Source organism: Harpia harpyja, chromosome 11, assembly GCF_026419915.1.
Source record: "Harpia harpyja isolate bHarHar1 chromosome 11, bHarHar1 primary haplotype, whole genome shotgun sequence".
Lineage (NCBI taxonomy): Eukaryota > Metazoa > Chordata > Aves > Accipitriformes > Accipitridae > Harpia > Harpia harpyja.
Genome location: NC_068950.1, coordinates 5094702 through 5116841, shown reverse-complemented (window position 1 = coordinate 5116841; position 22140 = coordinate 5094702). Strand labels below are relative to the sequence as shown.

Sequence of the window (22140 nt, the reverse complement as noted above, 5' to 3'; positions counted from 1 at the left end):
AGAGCCATTTGCCTGTTCAACCATCCCCACCCTGTTTTGCTGAACTGCAGGAGGAGGGAAGTCCCACAAGCACCGGGCACCAGCTCCGTTGTTGCCAATGATGATTTACCCGACTTATTCAGAAGTCAAATCAGCATTTAATGTCAGAAGTTATAAACAGCAACCTCCTCCGCGACCACACAGCCCTGGGTCTCAAACCCAGCCGTCACCCACCGGCTGTTGTAACTAACCCTGGAACCAAAACTTGGCGAGAGCCGGCGGCTGGGTGCCATAAACGCTGTTTGGAGACGGAGCCCATGGGTGCCTCTGAAGCAGCTCTGGTGCTGGCGTGTCTTCTGCAGAGGGGGGGGACACGGCACGAACCCCCCCATCCCAAACCCGCTCTCTTTACCCAAAAAGAAACCGGTGCCAACATTGAGGCGGGCAGGCAGCACCTCGTCACGCTGAGGGGTGCGGGCACCTCACTGCTGGGGTTTTTAACAGTTATGCAGGGGTCAGGGCGAGGGGGAGGGGGCCGGGGTCCCTGGGGGGGCTCAGCCTTGCCCGACCGCGGCGGCCTCTCCGCTGAGGCTCCCCTCACCCCTCAGGGGCCGTCCACGCACCCCCCGGGCCGGCCCACGCAGCCGTCTGGGGAAGGGGCTCTGACAAACCCACCCCCTCGAGGTGGCAAAGCCTCCCCGGCGGGGACGGGGACGGGGACAGGGTCAGGGTCGGGGTCGGGGTCGGGGTCGAGGACCAGGCCGAGGCCCCTGCGCGCCCCTCCCGCCCCCCTGACAATTCTGTCCCTCTCGGCCCCCGTAGCGGAGTCAGCCGCGCCTCAGCCCACGCCCCGTAGCCGGCTGGCCCCTCACGTGTCGAGAGGTGGGGGCGTGCCGCGGGGCACGCTGGGAAATGTAGTCCGCGACGTGGGGGAGTGCCGCGGCGGCGGCCATTGGAGGGACTCTCTTTCCCAGAACACCCCGCGGCGGGCTCGGGGGAGCGGGGCGCCGGCCGCTGCGCTTTGAGGTGGGCACGGTGAGCGCCGGGCCGGGGTCGCGGCTGCGGGGGGACGGGGAGAGGCCGGGCCGGGGGGCAGCGGGGACAGCCTCGGAGGAGGAATGAGGGGGGGGGAGCTGGGGGTGGCCTCGGGGACTGGCGGTGTAGCGGGGCCGCCCCAGGAGGGTCGGCGGGGGCGGGGGGGTGTGTGTGACAGAGCTACCTCTGCCCCGGGGGTGTAACGCGGGCTGGCGGTGGGGCAGCGGGGAATGGCCGGGGGGGGACACACGGGACGGGACACACACGACAGGGAGGGGGTAACGGGGACAGCAGCCCTGGGGGCAACGGCGATGGGGTTAACGGGGGCGGCGGGGGGGGGGCGTTAGGGGAGGGCGCGGCGGGGGAGCCTGTGCTTGGGGAAGTATTGGGGACAGGTCAGGGGGGTTGGCGCATGTGTGGGGAAGGAATCGGGGACAGCTCTGGTGGGGGAGAGGGATTGGGGTCAGCTCCGGGGGGAGCAGCTATCGGAGGCAGCGTGTGCGGGCGGTGCTGGAGACAGCCCCGGCGGGGGGGGGGGGTCCCGTGCCCCCCGTGGAGAACGATGGCAGGTGGGTCCGAGGCTGCTGCCATCTCCTCGGGGGCTGCGAGCACCCCGGCTGCGTTCTCCATCCTCTCCCCGAGGGGTGCTCAGGAATTTGCCTCTCCCCGCTGATTTCTGCCCCGGCTGTGTGGGGCCGGCCGGGACACGTCTGCCAGGGCCAGAGCTTGGGGGCTCTTGGGGGGGCACAGGGCAGGCCAAGGGGATGAGGCCGGTGCACTCGGGGCAGGGTGAGCACAGGCCAGCTGCACGGCTCCTGCAGGGGAAGTTCATGTAAGAGATTCTCCAGGGGCTGTGAGGAACGAGGGTGAAGCTTTTTGACGTGCGTGGTTTGGGTACCAGCTCTTTCACGTGTTGCCCTTGATAGAGACAGAACATGGATGTTGTAATTTTATTTCCCCCTCTCTGGTCTTAGCTTTTTTGTGAGCATTAACTAGCTCAAGAAACTCTTATCTGACCCTGTGATGAAGAGAGCAGTGAGTTAGAAATTAAACAGGTAGCTGATGGATTAATTTATCTGCTTTTTAGTGTTATTCTGGGCCAACTAATGTTGCTATTGTCTGCAGCCCAGGTCTTCTATGTGAGGCCAGTCTGAGCAAGTGACAAGCGGTGGAATAGTCTTGTGCCCTGAACACGTGTGTTTCTGTGCTTTCTGTCTTCCTCTTGAGCCTTCTGTGGTTCTGCCTCTGAGCGGCCGAGCTTTACTTCTGGAATCGGTCATATCGAAGTCAAATATTTGTCTGCTGCGGGTTCCGTAGAACCTAAATTAAGGCTTCTGCCCATCTGCTGAGGCAGTAGATGTGGCTGTGTAAACAGGCTGGGAGAGACCTGAGGGGAATTGCTTCCGATTGTGCTTTCTCACCAGCTCCAGGATGGGGGGAGGGGGGGCAGCAAAATACCCTGTACAGCCAGGAGTCCCCAAGGGGCTCCCGTAACTTGGAGCTGTCTGTTGTACTGGTGTTGGAGAAGGCTAACCCTTGCTAACTTTATTGTTCCCTGTGTGTTTTCTCAGCGGCAGTGCTGCCATAAAGAGTTTCCCCATTCTCACTGGTCGTGCTGGGTGGCTTTTGGCATTACTTTTTTGGCTGGTTTTGTCACCTCATGTAATTTGAAGCACGGCACTGCAAGCATTGTGCTGGTGTCGCTGAAGGGGCAGTGTCCCACTCTGCGAGGGTTGGCAGCGTGCGGTGGGGAGAGGAAACACTATCATATACAACCTGTATCAGCTATACAGAGTCTAGGTTCATAAAGCTGAGCCAAGCGTTTTAGTGCCTTGCAGAGTGACCTCTGCTGCTTTGGGGTCTTTGGGAAGTTCCTGATAAAAGTTGGGCTCTGAATGAGACTTAAAACCAGCCTTTTCTCTTAAAACCAGTGCAGAGTCACCACTTTCTTTTTAAATACAACTGGAGAGGCATACGAGCAAGGCATTTGCTTGTCTCGGGAGCACTGGAGGTTGCGTTGATTCCCTGCCAAGCCTGGTGGTTTCAAATCCACGTCTCCGAGATCCCTGTGGGGTGCCCTTGCTTTTAGGCCATTTGCTCTTCTGAAATGTCTGGGGTCTGCTGGCTTGCAGCGTGAAGTGACTTCCGAAAGCCTGGTCTCTGATGATAACCCTCACCAGAGGGGTAAGCTTGAGCCGCTTTCAGGAGGTGTGCGTTGTGCCCGTGTCTCCTCATTCCACTTGCATTCAAATCATTAAATCATTGTCTTACGAGGGAGTGTTGGCAAGTTCTTCTGCCATTGCTGTTACATACGGATCCTGCCCCTTGATTTGCTTTTGGCGAAGTACTCTAGATTAAACCCTTGAGTACAGATCGGTGTAGCAGCTCTTAGCCTCGCTACAGTCATCATATCGGAATGAAAATATAAAAGCAGTACAGAAAATATCCTAAAGCAAGACTTCAGAAGCTGGTGAATTTTGCTGGATGGAAAGCTTAGGATGTCGGGCTCTTCTGGGTTTGGCTGGGACATCTGCAGATGGCATGAGAGGAGATGGTGTCCTGTGAATCTGGTCTTAGGGGACTTGGCCCAGGTCACCAGGTGGGTTTATGGCAAAGTAGGAATGAGTTCAGCACTCCTCTTTTGGCCAGTCCTTTATTATTTCCCCTACTGCCCTTCTCTCTTTTTGGAGAAAGAAGTAGTGAGAAATAACTGAAACTTTTAAAACTATTTACTGTAATATAGGCAGAATAAACAAGGGGACTAAATAGCAACATACATGCAGTCATATAATGTGCTGCAAACAGATTGCCGCGGGTATTCCTTCACAAAATTTTCCCTAATCAGAGATGGAACGTGTTTCACGGTAAAGTCACATTCAAAGTAATCATGTGGTTGTCCGCCTAGAAAAACAGTGCTGCTTGCATACGTGTCTTGGTTTAAAGGGAAATGCTGTCTCTTAAAATGACACAGGGCATTTTGAAGAAAAGCTCTGACTGTGTCCAGTGGGCTCTTGTGAGTCATGTACGTTGGACTGTAAACTTTGGAGTTATTCATTGACTGTGGATGAGCACAGTGGAAAAAGGAAGTTCACTTCACACCGTGGTTTCCTTAGCGTGTGTGGTTTTTTCCTCCCTCCGCAAATAGTGGAGTGCAGGATGTTGGGTTTTGTCTATTCCCAATTAAACTGAAAATGTTCTGGTGAATAGAGAGCTTATTTATATGTGTTATCTCGCACAAATTCACGTGTGGTTGGATGATACCTGTTTATGCACCTGTTTATCTGTATTTGCTGCGAATCTATTTCCTTATGCCAGGATCTTGCAACTGGAGCTTGGCTTGAGGATGTTTTGGCTGCACAGTGAAATTTTCCCCCTAAAGGAGTTTTAGCCACTGGCTGTCTGAGCTGAGCAACGTCATCACTTATTAGACACAAGATTTTTTCCCTGACTGTACATCTGAGGCCTGTCATCCCGAGACCCTGCAATTAAGAGTTTGCAGAAATCCTACCCAAATTAAGTGGTGAGCTGGGGAGGTATGAAAACAGTGACTCCTGTGCAAATATATCTCAGAGCACTGAACAAAAATGTCATTGGGTTGGATCCTGGAGTCTGAGTTCATGCCCGCAAAAGGTTTGAGCTTCCTGCTGTAGGTGTCCGTGGGGTAAAGCTCCCTTTCCTTTCACCGGGAGCCAGGCTGGAGTCTCGCTGCAGCTGAACCAGTGGAAGGTCAACGCATTTCAGGAACTGATTATTCAGTGTAAAAGTTGGTTGTATGCGCTTGTCCTTGCAGAAAGAAATATTCTTAATGCCACTTTGGGGTTCCAAACCACATCTTTCTTTAGAGAAATTGCAGCTGTTGTCCCAGGAACTTCTGTGAGATTACTCATAAAAGCAAAGGTTGCTGAAGAGAGGAATATTTGGTAGTTTCAGTCGTAGCTTCTTTACATGATAAACATAGCATCCTAGAATATCTCAAGTTGAAAGGGACCCATGAGGATCATCTCTGTCTTCAAAGCATTAAACCGTGGCTGAGATTTATTAGGAAATGAGCAGGTAAATGAGAACAACTGGGTAAGACAAGAAGGGATTGGATCACTAGAATGCTGCTTTCCATCGTCTCTGGTTTTTTTATTCATTTATATGAGTTAAAGCCACTCAACTGCACCACAGTTGTCTTCTTGTGAAGGGAGGGCACCCAAGAGCTACTGTTTGGCCATGATGCCCCCATCAAGCCAGGAATGTGTCCCTTGGTCTTTCTTTCTGGTCCCTTTTCCAGTGGACAGACTGATGCCTCCTGCCACTCTGCAGCTGTCAGACACCAGCACTGAAGCACATAAACTAAATAATCCTCTTCTGAAGGTGGACCTTACTCATTTGCTCATCTTTCAGGGAAAGATTCTTTTCTCTTAGTGCTTTAGCATAACTGGTGTTTGCGTGTCATTTGTTCTTTCCCCCAGATTTACGGATTTCAACTGGGAGCAGCTGCAAATGGGTGGAGTGAAGTTTTAATTGTATTCTTAACTGTCTTCATACTTTATTTCCTATTCACGCATTTTAAAAAGGCAAAGCAAAATGCTTCCATTTCTAAATCGTAAGTTATAAAATGCCTGTCAGACACTGGGTAATGTCGGTATTGTGGGAAAGCCCAGAGGCTTCAGCAGCGGTGGGGCCCCCGCATGAGAGCCTTTAACCAGGGAGTCCCAGCTCAGGAGTGACATAGCTTTCCTGTCCACACTCTATTGCCTTCTTTAGACTGGTACAGGCAAAATAATATCTTCTCCTCTATGTAGAGGTAGTTAAGCTTGTATATAACTGCATATTTACGTACAGGAAGAATAAGCTGCCTGTACAGCTTCTTAGCAGAGTGCTGTTGTCTCCACCAAGGACTGTGCTAGAGTAGCTTAATTAGAAAGGAAAGTAAATGCAACCCCAACAAAATAATTGTGCCAGTGTAAACTCTGCAACCTCCGGACCATACGTGGGGCACGTAGGAGGACAGCACAGAGGTGCAGAAAAGGGAAATGAGCTGCTGTAAATCCCGAGGGCTTTGGATAGAGCGCAGCTATTCTGACCTCGGTGCTGTGGTTGCTGTCGGTGCCGGCAGCAGCAGTGTGTGGTCTTTGTTGTGTTTTTGTAGGGGCAGTTTTTAGTCTAGACTTCCTTCATTCTTGATAACTCTTGTCAGACCCTGCAGTGCTGGTTTAGAGGGTTGTTTTGTAGTATTCTGCGTTTCCATTCTGGGATTTGCAGGTAGGGTCACACGGTGTTTTTATCCTTAACAAAGAAGGGGTAGAATCAAAGCTCAGCACTGACCTCTCTGCGACTTTCATCTGTGTGATCAGTTCTGCCAAAATCTGCACTACGGCTGACGCCGAGTGAACTTTGCAGGATTTGATTCTTCCAGAATTACGGTCATGTTCCATCGTGGTAACAAGAAGAATGGATCTGCATTTTAAGAAGGGTTGTGCAGAATTATTAAAGTAATGAGGGATGTTGGGTTTTGTGTACCAGCTGATTTTTTTTTTTAACAGCAGTTTACTTCCCAGCTAACAGTGATTATCTTTTTGTTTCAGCAGCTGGGAAGGTCCACAGAGAGCCAGGAGCCAACAAATCATATCAACACCTAAATGAGGCATTAAGTCTGGTGAGCTCGTACAAATTTCTCTTCCGATGTGTGTGCTTTGCTGGGTCCCACCCAGACCTGTCTGTCTCAGCTTGTTGTCTGGCTGCAGCTGGAAGGTACACATGTTCTGGCAGTGGCTCTCTGTGCATCCTCAGCCTTTGCCAGGTGCCACTAAGAGCACATTTGTTTGCTACTGAATTATACAAGCCTTAAAAGTGGTTGACAGTGGGGTTGTGCTGAATGAGATGCTACCAGGTGGAGCTTCATATGAACTAGGAGATACTGTGATCATTTCTGTAAGGTTCCAGCACTCCTACTTTGGGCAGTTGGAGAGTAGTTTGTAGTGGGAACCCCAGGCTCGCATTCTGTCAAACACTGTGCTGGAGATACTCCCCATTCCAGGAGGTTCTTTGGGTGCTGGTTAGTGACATGTGCTGACCTGATTTTCTTTCTCCAATAGATCCGTTGCTGTCTGTCTGAAACTTCACCAGGGAACACTCCTAATAGAAATGGCAGGTAAGAGCACCTCAAAATATGGCAATGTAGGGAGAATGGTTTCAGAGAATGTTTTTCAGTATGCTGTGATGGCTGTAATGCATCAGGTATGCGACATATGTCCCTTCCCGAGATCTTAATGATCCCTAAAGCTCTTCAGCTACTTCTCTTTTCTTGCCTTGGTCACATTCACTTTTACGCTGTATCCACTGTAGATTTGTCAGCTGAGGTTACTGTTCTAGCGATAAAGGCTCAGGTGTGACTTGTTTGAAAGTTTTATGAGGATGGAATTTATTCACAAAAAGGTACATGAGAATAATTCCTTCCTTACAGAGGCTGAACAGCTTTCCACAGCGTTCCTAGCTATACTATTGATATTAATACATCTTAATTTTACTTGTAGTGAAATTAGTAACAAAATTCCTCCCAACTTTTTTAAGATAAGAGAAAGTCCAGGACTTCCATACAGCTGCTGTTCATTGGTACTACAGTTTGGTTTTTGAAAGCACGGATTGTGCTTGCTGATCTAATGTGTTGATCCTAGCCTTGATGGGAGTGCTGTAGCACTCCATGCCATGCAGTCACACATGAAAGGGGGTATTTTCATTTGATTTCTTTTCATCTATTCTTGGAAGTAACCCAGAACAGTTGAAAACTACAGGGTCTCTGGGTGGGAGAAAGCGGTCATCTGGCTTCTTGCAGCTGGGCAGCAACAGAAAAGAGGTGTGATCCCAATCTTGCACCTAGCAAACAATTGTGGAAGTATTTTGAGCATTTTGTGAGCTTGAAAAATGACAAACTGCAGTGGCTGGTGCCCAGCAGGACAGTTGGTTTTGGCCCCACCATTCAGAGACTTGTGCACTAGAGGCTGGCAGCAGCTCTACTGCCCGTGACAGATCTGTACTGTAGGAGAGAGAAAATGGAAGAGAGCAGAACCAAAGTAACTAGCTGCAGCTTCAGCTGTTGAAGAAGGACAGAACAAAATTTTCCTCATCCTTCAAAAAAAAAAAAAAAGATTGTTAGAGAGTCTGCTTTTACTGTGGTTGGTTAATCTTGGTCTTATTGACTTCCCTAGGGAGCTGTGTCTCTAGCTTTAAAAGCTGTGCCCCTTTTCTTTCCTTTGACCCAGCATTGTTATGTCCTTTTGTAGGCTGCTGAGACAGACTGTCCGGGAGAAAGCCCACTAGGTGTTTATAGCAAACAAAAAAATTAGTATGAAGAAGTCCAAATTCCTATGGACTTTGAAATCATCCGTGGGACATCAGCACTACATGTGGTGGGGTCAGCAGTAGGTGTTAACCAGTAACTAATCCTAGCTTTAGAGGGCATCTGAATTAATGTAAAATGCATTTAGCGGAGATGGGTGAGGAGGGGCAGAAGACTTAATGTTTGTTTTTCTAAGAAAAAAATCTACTGAAAAGTCAAGTTGGGCTGGTGACTTCAGACTTTATTCCATATTTAATTCTGATGTACTCACAGCGAGCGTTATCCTCACCATATTTTCTGTGTGAAAATATGCCTCTCCTTTACATGAAGTGAAGCCTTTTCTTTCCTAAAGCATGGCTTACAGCTTTACACTCTTCCCTGCCAACCTTCAAATGAAGCTAAGAAGCTGCTCCTGCAAAATGTCTTCTCACACAGACATAATGGCAAGAGAAGGGGAACTCTTGTGCTGACAGTTCTTGTTCAGACGTTTCCTCTCATCTTCTGTGCCATTTGGAGGTTTTCCCAGGACATTCTTCATCTCTTCCTCTAGTTGTTTTTAATTCTGTTTACTGAGGCTGAAGTAGACTAGAAACAATTAGTCACAATGCCCTGAAATCAAACTTTAATCAGCACTGGAAGGCAAGAGCAAACATTCCCAAACATGTAGAAACGCATATCCAGGCACACATATATACACAGACAAATCTGTGCATCTGTCTAGAAGCTGACAGCAGCTTAAATGCAGAGGATTTAGGCTTTTAATTACTTGATTTTAAAACATAATTTCTTGTCAAGGTAAGGTTTTCTTCACCATATCACTTCCATTTGCTGATTTATTGTATCTGAATGCAAAGCTTTTTTCTTCCTTTTTTTTTTTTCACGGAGCTTAACCTTACAGGAAAAACTTGACTTTTAAAGAAAAAAGGGTACATTCATGAGTCTTGTCACAACAAAATCATCCCTGACATCTGATTTGCCTTCCTGGAACTGGATGATAATCTGAGTACTGAATTGCAGTTTGAGATGCTTTCCAAAGCCACCCTTCCTTACTGTCACAGGGACATATCTACTACAGGTCCTAAGGCCTGATCCGTGTGCCAGCAAGCCCACCTATTCGGAGCTTGTGTCTGAACATAAATCTGCTTGTCTGGACAACTGCCAGCCTTTCCTCTTGCTTTGGTTTTCTGAAAAGTTGTAACTAAAAACCTCTGTGCAGGCTGTTTCCCCCAGATGTTGCTGGCCTCTCCCCCCTTTCTGAGGAACCTCATCCTGGAGCTTATTTTAAGGTTTTTGTCTTGCAGGGCCTTTCACACAACTTTACACTGATGTGTAAAGGTATCAAATCCACGTGTTGCTTATTAGCTCGTTTCTATTCCTTGCTCTAAGCCTTGCATGTGCTAGTTTAAATGTTGTGTCCACTGCTGAGGGAGGAGAGCAAAGTGTTTGGTGTCCAGCGTGAGGATGAACATGCTTTAGTGAGTAACCTGACTGGCTAGAGCTGGCAATGGTCTTCTCTTTTGATTCTTGTGAGTCCCCTCGACCTAGGGGTCCATGGATGTGTATTGGGAAGGTGTGGAGGATATTACACTTGCTCAGCCATATCAGAATGTTTCTGCATTCAGCTAATATCTGTGTTCTGCATTGTAGAAAAGGTGAATAACTTCCCACCGCTCCCCAAGTTTATTCCTCTGAAACCATGTTTCTACCAGAATTTTGCTGATGAAATTCCCATCGATTATCAGTCTCTGGTGAAGAGAATCTACCACGTATGGATCTGTAAGTTGAATAAGAAACCTGTGCTAGGAAAACCTATGTGTGTAGTAAAAAAATATAGATCTTGATGACTTTAAGGTTTCGACTGGAATTAGTTGATGAGAAATGATGATTCATCTTAAAATACTGTAATATAACTATGCCCAAATTGTAAGCTGCTGTGCCTTGAATCTTTGCTGCAGAGCTGCTGTTGAAGAAAGGAGAGAGTATCAGTGCTAGAAAAGTCTATTAGTAAGTTTGAGGAGGAAAAAAACAGACCACATTTGATGCCTTTATTAATGTCAAGTGATGTTTTACTCCCTAAAATAGCCTGCTTAAAGTAATTCCCAATTCACCTAAACTAAGATGAATAGAATTTTAGGTAAGAAAATAAACGTGGCCCGTATGCTTGCTACCTGTCTCCCCACCTTGCTATAGGAAGGCTGAAATTCCCCCTTGTTTGTGCCATCTACACATTTCCCTTCCCAATTGAAGCAGTGTCTTCTAGCCGTATGCTGTCTCTTCCTTAGCTATCCATAGCCCACAAAACATTCCCCGTCCTCCTGGAGAAGGGTGCTGATCCTCTTGGTCACAGCTGGTGATTTGCTGATATTCTGTAGGAACAGACCTCCTGGCTCTGAGCTTGTGTTGTCTGGCTTAGCCATTCAAAAGCCAGTAATGAAAATTGACCATTCTTCTCCAAGGAATGAAATCGGATGAAAAATGGTGTGGCAGGCCTAGAGAACCAAAGGGAATGCTTTGGAAGTTTAAAAATCTTTTTGCCTTGCTTATCTTTTTTTCCCCAAATGCTTGTCATCCTATTTACCCTTCTCACTGAAGGAAAGCTTGTTTTCTGCCAGATATGCATTTGGTGGCATGGCTTTTATTCCAGATGCATAGGATGTGTGTATGAGAGAGATTTGTGTGCATAAATAATAGCATAATCTATCACTCCATTGTTCTTTCGTTATTTAGAGATGCTGAAATGAGCTCTGTAATTTTCTTGCCTGAAGAAACTGCTTGTCCCTTCAGACTAACTGGTTAAATGTTGCATGCTGTAAAGCTGCCTTTGTCTGTGACTCTCCCTAAACAAAGCGTCCCTCATTCAAGTTAATGGCAGGCTGGAAAGGTGCCAGCCATTTGGGCAACTAGTCTACGCATGGCTGAGGAGACCTGGCATTTTCATCAGGAGTTTTAAATTTCCATCTGCAGCACGCTTTCTTTTGGGGTCTCCCAGACTTTTTGGTATGGGATGGGATAGGATGGAGAGACACATATGGAGGAAGGGCAGGAAACAAGAAAAGGCCGGTATTAAAAATGGAAACACAGAAGTCGTTGCTAGAAGGTTGAATGCTCATTACTTTAATTGGATGTGAACATTTTATTAAGGTGGATGGTGATTTGGGGAAATCTGTACCAGAGCTCCCACTACCGGAGAACAAACTCCTACCTGATGTGCAGGGAGAACCAGAAGTTCCTTAACACTTTATAGGTGCTCTTGGTTTGGTGGCTTGTTTTTTTATTAGGTAACTCTTGGAGAATAAATGACTTCTGAAAATAAAAATTTGGAGAAGTACAGCTAATTACTGTAGAAATGAAATTTAAATAATGAAAATTCTTTCTTCCCCCCAATATTAAGATACATCCAAACCATTGCATCTAAAACCTTCTTGTTAGCTACTCAGAAGAAATTTTCTTTGTAGTAAAACAATGTTTTGTTTTAACTCACAAGTAATTTGTATGTCACAAGCAGCAGCTGGGTTCAGATGCTTTCCATGCTAGATTCTCCTGACTGTGTTGTCAATACTATTTTATGACCACACAACTTTGCAGTTGTTTAGCAGCCCCTGGGCTGTGTGAAGGCAGGTGGGTCTGTGCCAAGAGGAGGAAAGAGAAAGAGAGGCTAGGCTGGCGTCGGGTGTCAGAGGACCAAGCCAGTGATGTGCAGGCATGCTGCAGAGCCACCAGTTCACTTACCATGGGTGAAGAGAAATTCAGGGATTTAATTTTGACTGAATAAATGAGGCCAGGGTCCAGAGTATTACTGTGAGCTCATCACCAGGCAGTACTGAAGGATCTTTTGTGTTTGGACCCTCCGCCTTCTCATTTCTCTTTATCTGTGCTAATTGATACAGGTTACTGCAAAGTTTTTTAAGTTACCACCTGTTTTCCAAAATACGAGCTTGTAATTGGGCTAAGCCTCTTCAACACTGGCAGAGCCTGGGGGGATGCAGGGACAGCTGCAGGGAGTCCCTGGAGTATTGAGGGGAGCTCGTGGAGGAAAGCAGGGAGCCCCTGGCATGGGAACTGAGCTCAGCCTGTGAAAGCAGGGAAGTGTGCAGCCCCCCCTTTGCAGTGCTGTTGAGCTTCAGGGAAAGGGGGGACCAGCATCACTTCATGCATGTCTCCTTAGCACAGCACTCTGGGGGCCGTTGTCAACTGTGCCTTTTTATCCAAGTGGCAGGAACAGGGATGTGAAAAGGCCTTTAAGCCACCCCTGTGGTCCCATGTTCGCAGCCTGATTGGAGTTTGGTTATCCCCTTGCTCAAGGCAGCACTTACAAGCCCTGAAGCTAACTTCCAGGCTTCCTCGGAGGCCCAGGGAAGTAGAGAGAGAGCCTGCAAGGCACTGTGCTGGGTCTGTAATAGCTCCTGAGGCAGCCTCAGCAAGCACAGAGACCAAAGACTTATTGCGGCTGGGTGCAGGGTGCAGGTTTTACACCTTGCTCCTCTCATAAAGGGATTTTGCTACAAATGCAAATTGAACCTTGCTCATAATTCATAATAATACTGGCCTGAGTTTTGTATTTGTCGCACTGGTTGCTACCCAGCTCTCCATCCTCTGGCAAGTCCCAAAAGAGTTTCCTCATGCCTCTGCCACAGCACTGTCTCTGGAGATAGATGTGTCTGTGCGGCTGGCTCCTGCGGCCATGCAGGAACTTGCGACTCACTTGGAGCGGCTGCGTTATTGGGCTTGAGTTTCCCACTGCAGCATGGACCCTTCCTATTATAATACCGGGTGTTTGTTTCCTTTTTGCATGAAGATATGAAACTGCGCAACCTCATGTTCTTTCCTCTGCCCTCTTTACAGTTTACTGCATCACGCTAGTAGTGAATATAATTGCGTGCCTGGCATGGTGGATCGGAGGAGGCTATGGGGTCAATTTTGGTTTGGCCATCCTTTGGCTTATCCTCTTCAGTCCCTGCGGCTATGTCTGCTGGTTCCGACCTGCGTACAAAGCCTTTCGGTAAGTAGAAGCCCATGAAGCAGTTTTGTTTTGATTTCCTCTGGGAGAGAGATGTGTTGTTATTGGGGAGTGCCCCTCTGGAGATCTTTCTGTCTGGGATAAAGTTTAAGGACTTGATGTCTGAATGTCTTGTTTACTTTCGAAGTGAAGAACAATGTGGCTACTTTTAAACACTAGATGTAGGACTGAGTGTTACCTGCCTAGGATTGCAGGTGAGCAGCAGTGAGTAGTTTTCCACTTTCATGAGGATGAAATTCATATTTTACTTAAATATCTCGAGCTTTGCAGCACCCTCATATATAGCATTAAGATAGATACTAATTTGGTAAAGCTTCATTGAGGCTTATTTTGATGGAAGACTATTAAGTTATTAGTTTTTGAGAACTCTTCTATTTTTTGTCTCTAGATACTTGAGAGCTTGGCTGCTTTGCTTTTTAGATAAAAGCAGTTCCCTGGAGCGAGTCCTTCTGAAACTCCACAAATATTTAAAGCCATCCTACACTTTCACTTTAATTAATAATCATTTGCATTTGCTCGTGCTTGCAGTGGATCACAAGGCATTATTCAGACATTAATGCATAATGCTTGTCAGAGCCGTGAAGGTCCCAAGCAGTTTCCAGCCTGACACAGGGAGAGGAGGCACAGAGGAGGGGAGGGACCTGCCCAGTGTCAGACTGCGGGTCACCAGCAGACCCCACACACCAGTCAGGGATTTGGACCCTGAAGGGGAAGCTCTTTCTGGTTCCCCATTACCAGAATACTCTGGATTTTGATTATTCACCAGATTCTGTAATGAGTTGGTTTAGATAACAGCAAAAGCAGCTGATAGAAATGGGAGTTGGCAGGTGGGGCCTTATCTATTTAGCACATGCTCAATTAATTGTTTAAATGCTCTTCCGAATTTACGCTTTGTATACTAACAACACTGGGCAGTTAATGCACTGGTGGTGCTTAAAACATCAGTGACTACATCATGGAGTACAGGGGAGGATTATTTCTGACGGAAACGGAAGGCCCCTGGGTTGGATTCATCTGAAAGTTTTAAAAGACGTGAAAGTACCAGCTCTGAACTCTTGCCCTCTGGGGCTGGGGTTTTGTCCCCATCCCTAGTTCAGAAGCCCGAGGGCCTCCGAGTGCTGGCTAGAGCTCTGTTCAAAGAGCAATTTCCATTCTGAAGTCTGGGAAAAATTACTCCTCCCAATTGACCTCCTCTGGGCTTCACAAGGACCGTTTCTAATTATTTCTTTAATGTTGTTTGTATGTGTTTATGCAACTGAGTACTGAAAGGTCCCTGAGGTTACTCTGTGTAAAGACTTCTGCAGTTAAAAAAAGAATAAGCCCTAGGGACAGACTGGCAAGCCCAGAGATCATTGACTTTGACATCAGTTGTAGAAGAGGCTTGAAAAACACTGCAGTGGGGCAGCACTGTTTCTTGTGGGACTGCAGCTAGTCGTGATTCAAGAAGGCGAGGTCAGACCCACTTGCTATGCTTGTTCGGGGAAGACGCAACCCTTCAATATTGGCATCGTGTACTGCGAGGATGCTTTCGTAAAACCATCGTCATACATCTGCATCCAAAATTAAATTAGCTGCAGAGCTTTGGCACTAGGGCAAAGCTGTTGCAAATCTGCACCAGAAAGCTGGATCAGAAATCACCTTTTCTGTGTATCCTCACTAATTCCCACAGATCCTTTCAAATGAAGACTGCTCCAGCCCTTTTCAGGTTGTAGTTGCAAAACTCTGTTTGAAGGCTCAGCTTCGAGCCTAATCCTTGTTAATTGGATTATGATAGGCACTACTGTGAACAGTCCATGTTTAAAGTATTTCTTTCACACTGCTGTACTCTGAGGTGATATTTGAAGGGCGGGATCATGAGGATACTCAGGGATGGCAAATTTCTTTTCCAGCATCTCTGTGGCTATCTTTTGAAAGATAGAAGTTAACTGTACCAACACACGCGGCTCAGAGTGGCAGGGGTCTGGCTGGAGGCTTTTCCACTCGTGTCAGACTAGTCAGGGTCCACTGCATTGACCTCTCCAGAGCCTGGGGTCCTGCCTCCCTCATCTCCTCTTTAGTCATTAGGGGCTAGAATTATAATACTAATAAACATTAAAATAATAACAATAATTCAAATAATAAACATTTCAATACTTTCAGGGTTTGAGAAGGAGCTGGGAATGACTGGAGCACTTTTTTAAACTCCCCCTTGCACCAAGCTGCCTCATAAGCAACTGAAGTGTTTTTTGTAAATCTGTTGTGTAAATCATGGGCCCTTTGAGTTCCTGAGAGAATGGGAATCGTTTGTATCATTAAAAATGATAGTTTGGGGAGTTTTAGATGTGCCTGGGCTTACAGTGAAAGGTTGGCTCATCAATGTAGCTGGTTTAATGGGATGAAGATGTTCTGCTGCAGTTCTGTGGCAGAGCCAAAACTTGGGCAAGACAGTGCTGTGCCCCGGTGCACCCATGACAGAGAGACCGCAAATGTATCTGGTCAGCCTTCTTGCTTGGGATCATATTCATGCTGTCTATTATACCTGCATAAATTAAAGGACCTCACATATTCAGGACCTTCTCAACCTGAAGATGTGGAGCCTGCAAAGATGTGAAAGCATGCTTCTGCATTTCCCCAGACAGGGTACTACCCGCTTCTCGCATGGCTGTTTTTCCTCCTATTATGTCCCAGTGCTGGATTATTAACCATGGACGTGTAAGTGTGATGACAAGCAGCCACTGAGACATTCCCAGCTGGAATTCTCATGCTCAATGATCACTTTTAGCATATGGGCAAAGTCTGCCTGCCAGCGTTCGGGCCTCCTTGTGCCTACTGGCCAGTGTCTGAGCTGCACAGGTGTCAGGCTGTGCTGTCTTCAGATGCTTGGTCAGAGAAATGATTCAGGCACTCTCTGTTCTGCAGGAGACCGCCTCTCCTCATGTGTCATCATATATGCGATTACTTTAGTAGAGCAATTGCAGGAGCCAGGCTTATTGGAAGTGATTAGGCGCTGATGATTCATGGAGCTGTGTGCTTTCACTGCGAGGGAAAGAGGAGTAGCCTTCAAAGTACATAGCTGTAGAGGGGTCTCTTCTGAGATACCATGTTTCAGGGTTTGTATGTGATGGGGTCAAACACCAGTGAAGTAACATGAGGTGCCAGTCTCCCCCTAACTTGCTCTCTTCCTTCACAGGTCGGACAGCTCATTTAATTTCATGGCCTTTTTCTTCATCTTTGGTGCACAGTTCATTCTCACGATCCTGCAGGCGATTGGTTTCTCAGGATGGGGAGCTTGGTAAGCAGGATGCTCCTACAGTCTTATAGCTGAGCACTCGGTTCCCATGCCTGACAGTTTCAGGCTATGGGCTGTTTCTGTGAACTTTTGAGAAACTCGTGGGAATCTGTACAGGGTGGAGTGGATGAAGCTTTCTGTTCATGGAGTACACAATTTCGTTTCCATTGCTCCTTATTGTAAGAGTTCTTGTATTGGCAGAAGTCAGATATCTTCACCTGCTTGTTCTTTTTAGCACCTTCCTACAATGTCCATTTCTTTTTAACATTTAACCAGTCAGTTTCAAGATTCATCTGATCCTCTTTTAGCATTGCTCTCAAAGTATTTGCAGCACATGGTGAGCAGTGCATGATGACTCACTGTTGGCCTATAGAGCAAGTATTGTGAGAGTTGTCTTAAAATAAATGGGAGCATTTTAGTGTCTGTCCCTGGTTATGTTATAATTGTTTGGCATTTTAACTGTCTGTCTCTAGAGACTTGAGAGCAATTCCTGCTGAAACTACAAATAACAGAAAGTCCTAGCACTCTGTATAGCATTTTGTTTTGTTAACTACTGATGCTCTCCAGTTGCCCTACCTGGTTATTGCCACCAAAGGAATAGAGATGTAGTGTAAATCATAGGACCCTCATGTTCCCTGATCCCAGTTCTGGTCTCTAGATGCACAACCTCTGCACAACCGAAAGCACCTTGGGAATAAATCTTCTCCTCCCAGAGTCTGTGCAGCTGGCTGTCCCTTAAAGGTCTGAGACTGGGTTAGTGAGGCATGCTGGCAAGTGAGATTTGAGATCTTGGGGAGATACCTGCCTGAGCTGCATTTAATTGTGTCCATTTTCTTCACTGCTCTTTTAATTTTCAAGAGCTTTAAAGCTGCCTTGTAATTTCTGTGTACAAGTAAACAGTTTTTCTGATAATAAGGACACTTAAAAAAGAGAGCTATAATGATATTCTTTCTTTCTTTGTGTTTCTCCCAGTGGATGGTTGGCAGCCATTACTTTCTTTAGCACCAATGTTGCAGCTGCTGTGTTCATGCTGTTTCCTGCCATTATGTTTACAATGTCAGCGGTCGCAATGCTCATCTGCATTTTAAGGGTAGGTGCTTCGGGTGTCTCTCTGACTTGGAGTATCCGCATTTTGTATGGCAGTAATGAGAACAGGCAGCTTAGCAGCCACTGTAAGCCATCACTGCTTTTAAAGGTTTTATAATGTCATCAGTTGGTGTCTCTCAGAGTATCTAGAGGACAAATCCAGATAACACAAGACAGCTGGGGCTGGATGTTGTCACCATTTCATGTGGTGATGTTCCTTTATGTCACTCGAAGCAAGCTTCATTGCTTGTTGGGATGGTCATTGATGGTAAAGGTGAAGCATGTTGAGATGGCCTGCAGTGGGGACTGGGTGGCAGGATGGGAGGTGGTCCTCGGTTCCCTGCAGAAAGAAGAATTTGGAGGTAGGACTGTCTGGAAAGCTTCAGTAGACTGGTGGCAGAGGAGGAGAGAAGACGGAAGCCTTGCTGAAGCAGCAGTGTCAGTTTTACAGGGGTTTCAGCCCACCGGCCTGGGTTGTCTGCCTTGCTGTGGGATCCCCAACCTGAATCCCGGACTTGTGGCTGAAATGGATTCAAGTCTTGGTTGATATTATCTGTTTGCACCTCTGTTCACTGTATTATTGCATGTTTAGTGCTTTTGTTCCTTGGAAATACAGCTCTTTACAGAGAGAGAAACAAATACATGATATAGTACAGAAGTGACTATAGCTCTTCTGAGGAAGAGGTGTGGGTACCTGTTGCTGACTTCCCTCTTCTTCTCTCTTTCATCCATTAGGTACATAAAATTTACCGAGGGGCTGGTGGAAGCTTTCAGAAAGCTCAGGATGAGTGGAACAGTGGCACATGGAGGAACCCCCCCAGCAGGGAGGCCCAGTACAACAATTTTTCTGGGAACAGCCTGCCAGAGTATCCCACAGTGCCCAACTATCCCCCGGGAAACCAATGGCCTTAAGCAGCAACAACTGCAAACTGCCTGGATTCTCTTCTTTTTGGTCTTTTTATTATTGTTATTTGAAAAGATCATTTGCATTCCCCTCCAAGCACCCCAGTCATCTTGGGGACTTTTTTGTTTTTTGTCTCCTCATCACTGCAGAAGATACATGCTGTCAGCCCTTGCCACCTCCAGAGCACTGCACGGCCTTATCAGAAAGTTTTTTGTTTGCGTTGAGTTACCAGTATTTGCCTCGTTGCAGACTGAGGAACCAACCGTTCACTGCCCTTGCTTGAGGGAATCCTCTCATGACCATACGTGAAAAAGGCTTGACTTCCTCACAACGGTGAACGCTACCACAATTGCTCCTTCTCCTGCCTCCCTGCTTAGTTTTCATCACATGCACAGCACACCGCCAAGTCATCTGTAACAAACGCAATCAGAGCATTAGTAGCAACTGGTGTTTACTCTCCCGGGTGAATAATCTGGAAATTTTCTCTCTAAGGGAAATGCAACACCTAAATTATTTGGTACTAGTGATATCGAAGGTATTTGTAAAATCTACAACCTCATTTGCTTGCGCTCTCTGGTGAAGAATCCTCTAGATAATGGTGTTTGCTGTGGGTGAGTGTTGCTCAGATGTGAAGTCCACAAGAGTCCTCATTTGCCTGGCTAGGACTATTGTTATGCTAGAAGTCTTGCTTTCCCTGCTGCCAAAATCTTTTGCCAGATCCATGTGCTTCAAAGGTGCAGATTCATCTCAGTTGGTTAATGATTGTTTGCTTAAAACCTGATTCAAAGCCCACCGGAAACTATTGAAAAGCTGGCTGACGCTGGGCTTTGGATCTGGCTACCTGGGTGATGTTCACCCTGTTACAGGTAGGCAGCACGAGATCTCTGCGCCATCTGACTTCTGTGGCATCCAGGTTTTGTGCTGACCCAAGAAATGCCCTATGGGACACACCTTGCCCTTTTGGGACACCCTTTTTTCTGGGCTCCCAGCCAGTAGCCGGATGCAAGGTAACTATTGATCTCAGTGCTGGGGCCCCTGTGTGGTTTGGGAATAATTCTATTACAATGAATAGTTTTAATTCTGCCTTCTACCGATGTAGTTGAAATCCAGACATTATGCAGTGGGGTCTGGTAGACCAAGGAAAGCTTGTTAGTCCTCGTAACTGATATTAGCTGTGCAGACCTGGTCTGCGTCTGTGTAGCCAGCAGCACTTTCCTTCCATGTGTGAGCAGGGAGAGAGAGATTCTTGCCTTTCTCCAAAAATAGGCTAAAGAGAGGGTCAAGCTGTTGGGAAGGATTGTTTTCCCTGAGAGCCAGCATCTGTCTCGTTGTTCATCTCCATTCTGTGCATGCACATCAGGACTCCTGTAGCCTGAGCCATCCAATTCCCCTGTGTCCTACAGCGATCCAAGCAGCAAAGGCTGCAGTTTTTTCTTCTCCCTCAACAGCCTGCTGTGAATTTTTTCAAACCTGTCAAAACTGGGAGGTCAGTTCCCAATATTTTTATAGGGAGTGAGTGTTCAAAGTCTTCGGCTCTGAAAGTTTCGGCCAATGATCCTGTGAAGGATGGAGTGCTCCACTGCGGAGACTTGGGAGGTGTTGGGCACACCGTGGGTCAGACCCAGAGCCTGCCTGGCTTGGCAGGCTGGCGGATGGGATGCCAGAGATGTTATGGTGTAAGTGGGTTCACTCCAAATTCGCACTAAGTAGCTGGAAAACAAAATTGGCTCCTGGAAAGGGACAGGGACGTTGTCCTAGCTAGGTGGAATTGATTTGCAAGTGATCTTTTGAAAACTGTCTCTACATGTGCCTTATCTAATAAAATACTAGTTCACGAAGGAGAACTCTTCCTTCCCCATCACCCCTGCAGAACTTCCCATTTGGTCTATTAACTTTTCCTGTGTCATACTGTAAATACTAAGTGAAGTACAGCTTGGAGTCTGCATGACACCTTTGTTATTAGGGCCAAAACGAAAGCAAACATGAATCAGAGGGCAGAGCCTCCCTGAATTTCCATTTACAAGCAACACTAATGCCCCACTGCAGAACCAGCCTTTTGCTGGGTCTGGGATATTTAACATGCTCCAAACACAAGGGGTTTTTTTTCTTGCGAATGTGCAATGTGCTTGTAAATACAAACGCTTGAAGCCTTCTTAACAGAACATGACCTGATCGCATTGTCAAGCTTTTAGGTGCCTTCGTCTTGTGTCAAGTATAATTTTAAGTGTTCTTTGTCACTTGCCATCAGAAAGTGATAAAAGAACTGCCTGTCGATTAACTCCCTGGAAATACGATTGCACTACAGGGGAGTGAGGGGAGGTTAACTGGGCCGAATACAAGATTGGCCATACTTGGAAGCCAGAACATGGTGCACCTATGTACCATGCTCCCTCCAGCCCTGCCCCTCTCCATCCTGAGCCTCTTGCCAAAATTTTTCAAAAGCGATTGGTGTCTGTCCTTTTTTTTAGTGTGTCAGGTTGGAGATTTTAAAGGAACCAAGAGGAGAAGCATTGCTAGGGACTCCACGTCCTGCTTCTCTCTTTTTTTTTTTTTTTTTTCTCTCCTCTCTTCCCCTTGGATAATCTGGGGGGCTGCTTTGAAGCACCCACCTTCAGTCATGTTGAAAATGCTTGATGCAGGGAGAGGGTGTACTTAGGAACCTGCCCACGAAAATGGTTGGATGCAGACACCAAAATCGCACCCCGTTAGCATACACTGCCTGAGATCTCCACAGAGCTTAAATGAACCTCTCTGGATGGGATCTGCCATCTCTCATCCCCCCTCCATCCTTTTCAAAGCCAGAAACTGTAATTCCAGAAAGTTGACTCAACACGCTGCCTGAACTACCGTGGCTTATTTTTTTGGACTCCTCTGTATGTTTTTAAATGTTTACATTAGATTTCTAAGACTTCTTAACACCATTAACCTGGACCTGGCTCCTGGTTTTGTTCAGCATCACGTGGCGTGTATGTGTGTGATGTTTCATGTCACTTGTGGAGCTCTGGTTTTTGTTTGTGTGTTTCTCCTGATCACAAGACAATAAATGCTCATCCTGTGCTTGATGAGAACAACTGGCCGCATTAGAGAAGTGTGTCTGTTCCTAGGTAACCGGAGTTATCTGGCAGAGGGAAATGGCGAAATCTCTATTTTCCTCCAAAGTCTCCCACCACATGTTGTTTTTTCCTTAAAAGAACAGCACGTTTATGGATGAAGCTCATCCTCTGTGCTGGGGACGGCTGCAAGAGTGGCACACTGTGGTTTGTACTCCTACAGATGCCAGATAAGCATTTACCAAAGGTGCTGCCATTATTCTCATTTTCTAATGAAAGAAACGGAGAGCAGAGGTGTGGGTGGTGGTGAGAAAGTTGTGTCTCCTGAGCACTGGGGTCGAGGTCTTTTTCCTGGCCTCTCCTTAGCAGTGCAGAGACTCATGCTGGCCCCTTGCAGTGCTGGCTTCTGCCTTCTCCGGTTTATTGCCTGGAAGGAGATCATTATCCCTGGAGTAAACGGGCTGTTTGACAGAAAAG

The 22140-nt window shown here is 46.9% G+C and overlaps 1 protein-coding gene across 5 annotated transcripts; it reads left to right on the top strand.

Annotated features, from left to right (window-relative positions):
• The first annotated feature begins 930 nt into the window (after positions 1 to 930).
• On the top strand, positions 931 to 21689 carry SCAMP4 (secretory carrier membrane protein 4). 5 transcript variants are annotated; one of them, XM_052801488.1, is made up of 8 exons: positions 931 to 1005; positions 6591 to 6658; positions 7098 to 7153; positions 9986 to 10114; positions 13181 to 13337; positions 16525 to 16626; positions 17596 to 17713; positions 18445 to 21689. In XM_052801488.1, the coding sequence occupies exons 3-8, from the start codon at positions 7147 to 7149 to the stop codon at positions 18619 to 18621; spliced, it is 690 nt and encodes a 229-aa protein (XP_052657448.1). In that variant the 5' UTR covers positions 931 to 1005; positions 6591 to 6658; positions 7098 to 7146; the 3' UTR covers positions 18622 to 21689. The 5 variants fall into 5 exon arrangements, with proteins under 5 accessions (XP_052657448.1, XP_052657449.1, XP_052657450.1 ...); XM_052801489.1 differs by having other exon boundaries at positions 952 to 1005; positions 6588 to 6658; XM_052801490.1 differs by having other exon boundaries at positions 981 to 1014.
• The last annotated feature ends 451 nt before the right edge of the window (positions 21690 to 22140 follow it).

What these genes read in the sequence shown, in the direction of transcription:
- SCAMP4 (XM_052801488.1), top strand. An exon ending in AATCTACCACGTATGGATCT is followed by an intron (nt 10,115 to 13,180) that starts GTAAGTTGAATA and finishes CCCTCTTTACAG; the next exon opens with TTTACTGCATCACGCTAGTA. An exon ending in TGCTCATCTGCATTTTAAGG is followed by an intron (nt 17,714 to 18,444) that starts GTAGGTGCTTCG and finishes TTCATCCATTAG; the next exon opens with GTACATAAAATTTACCGAGG.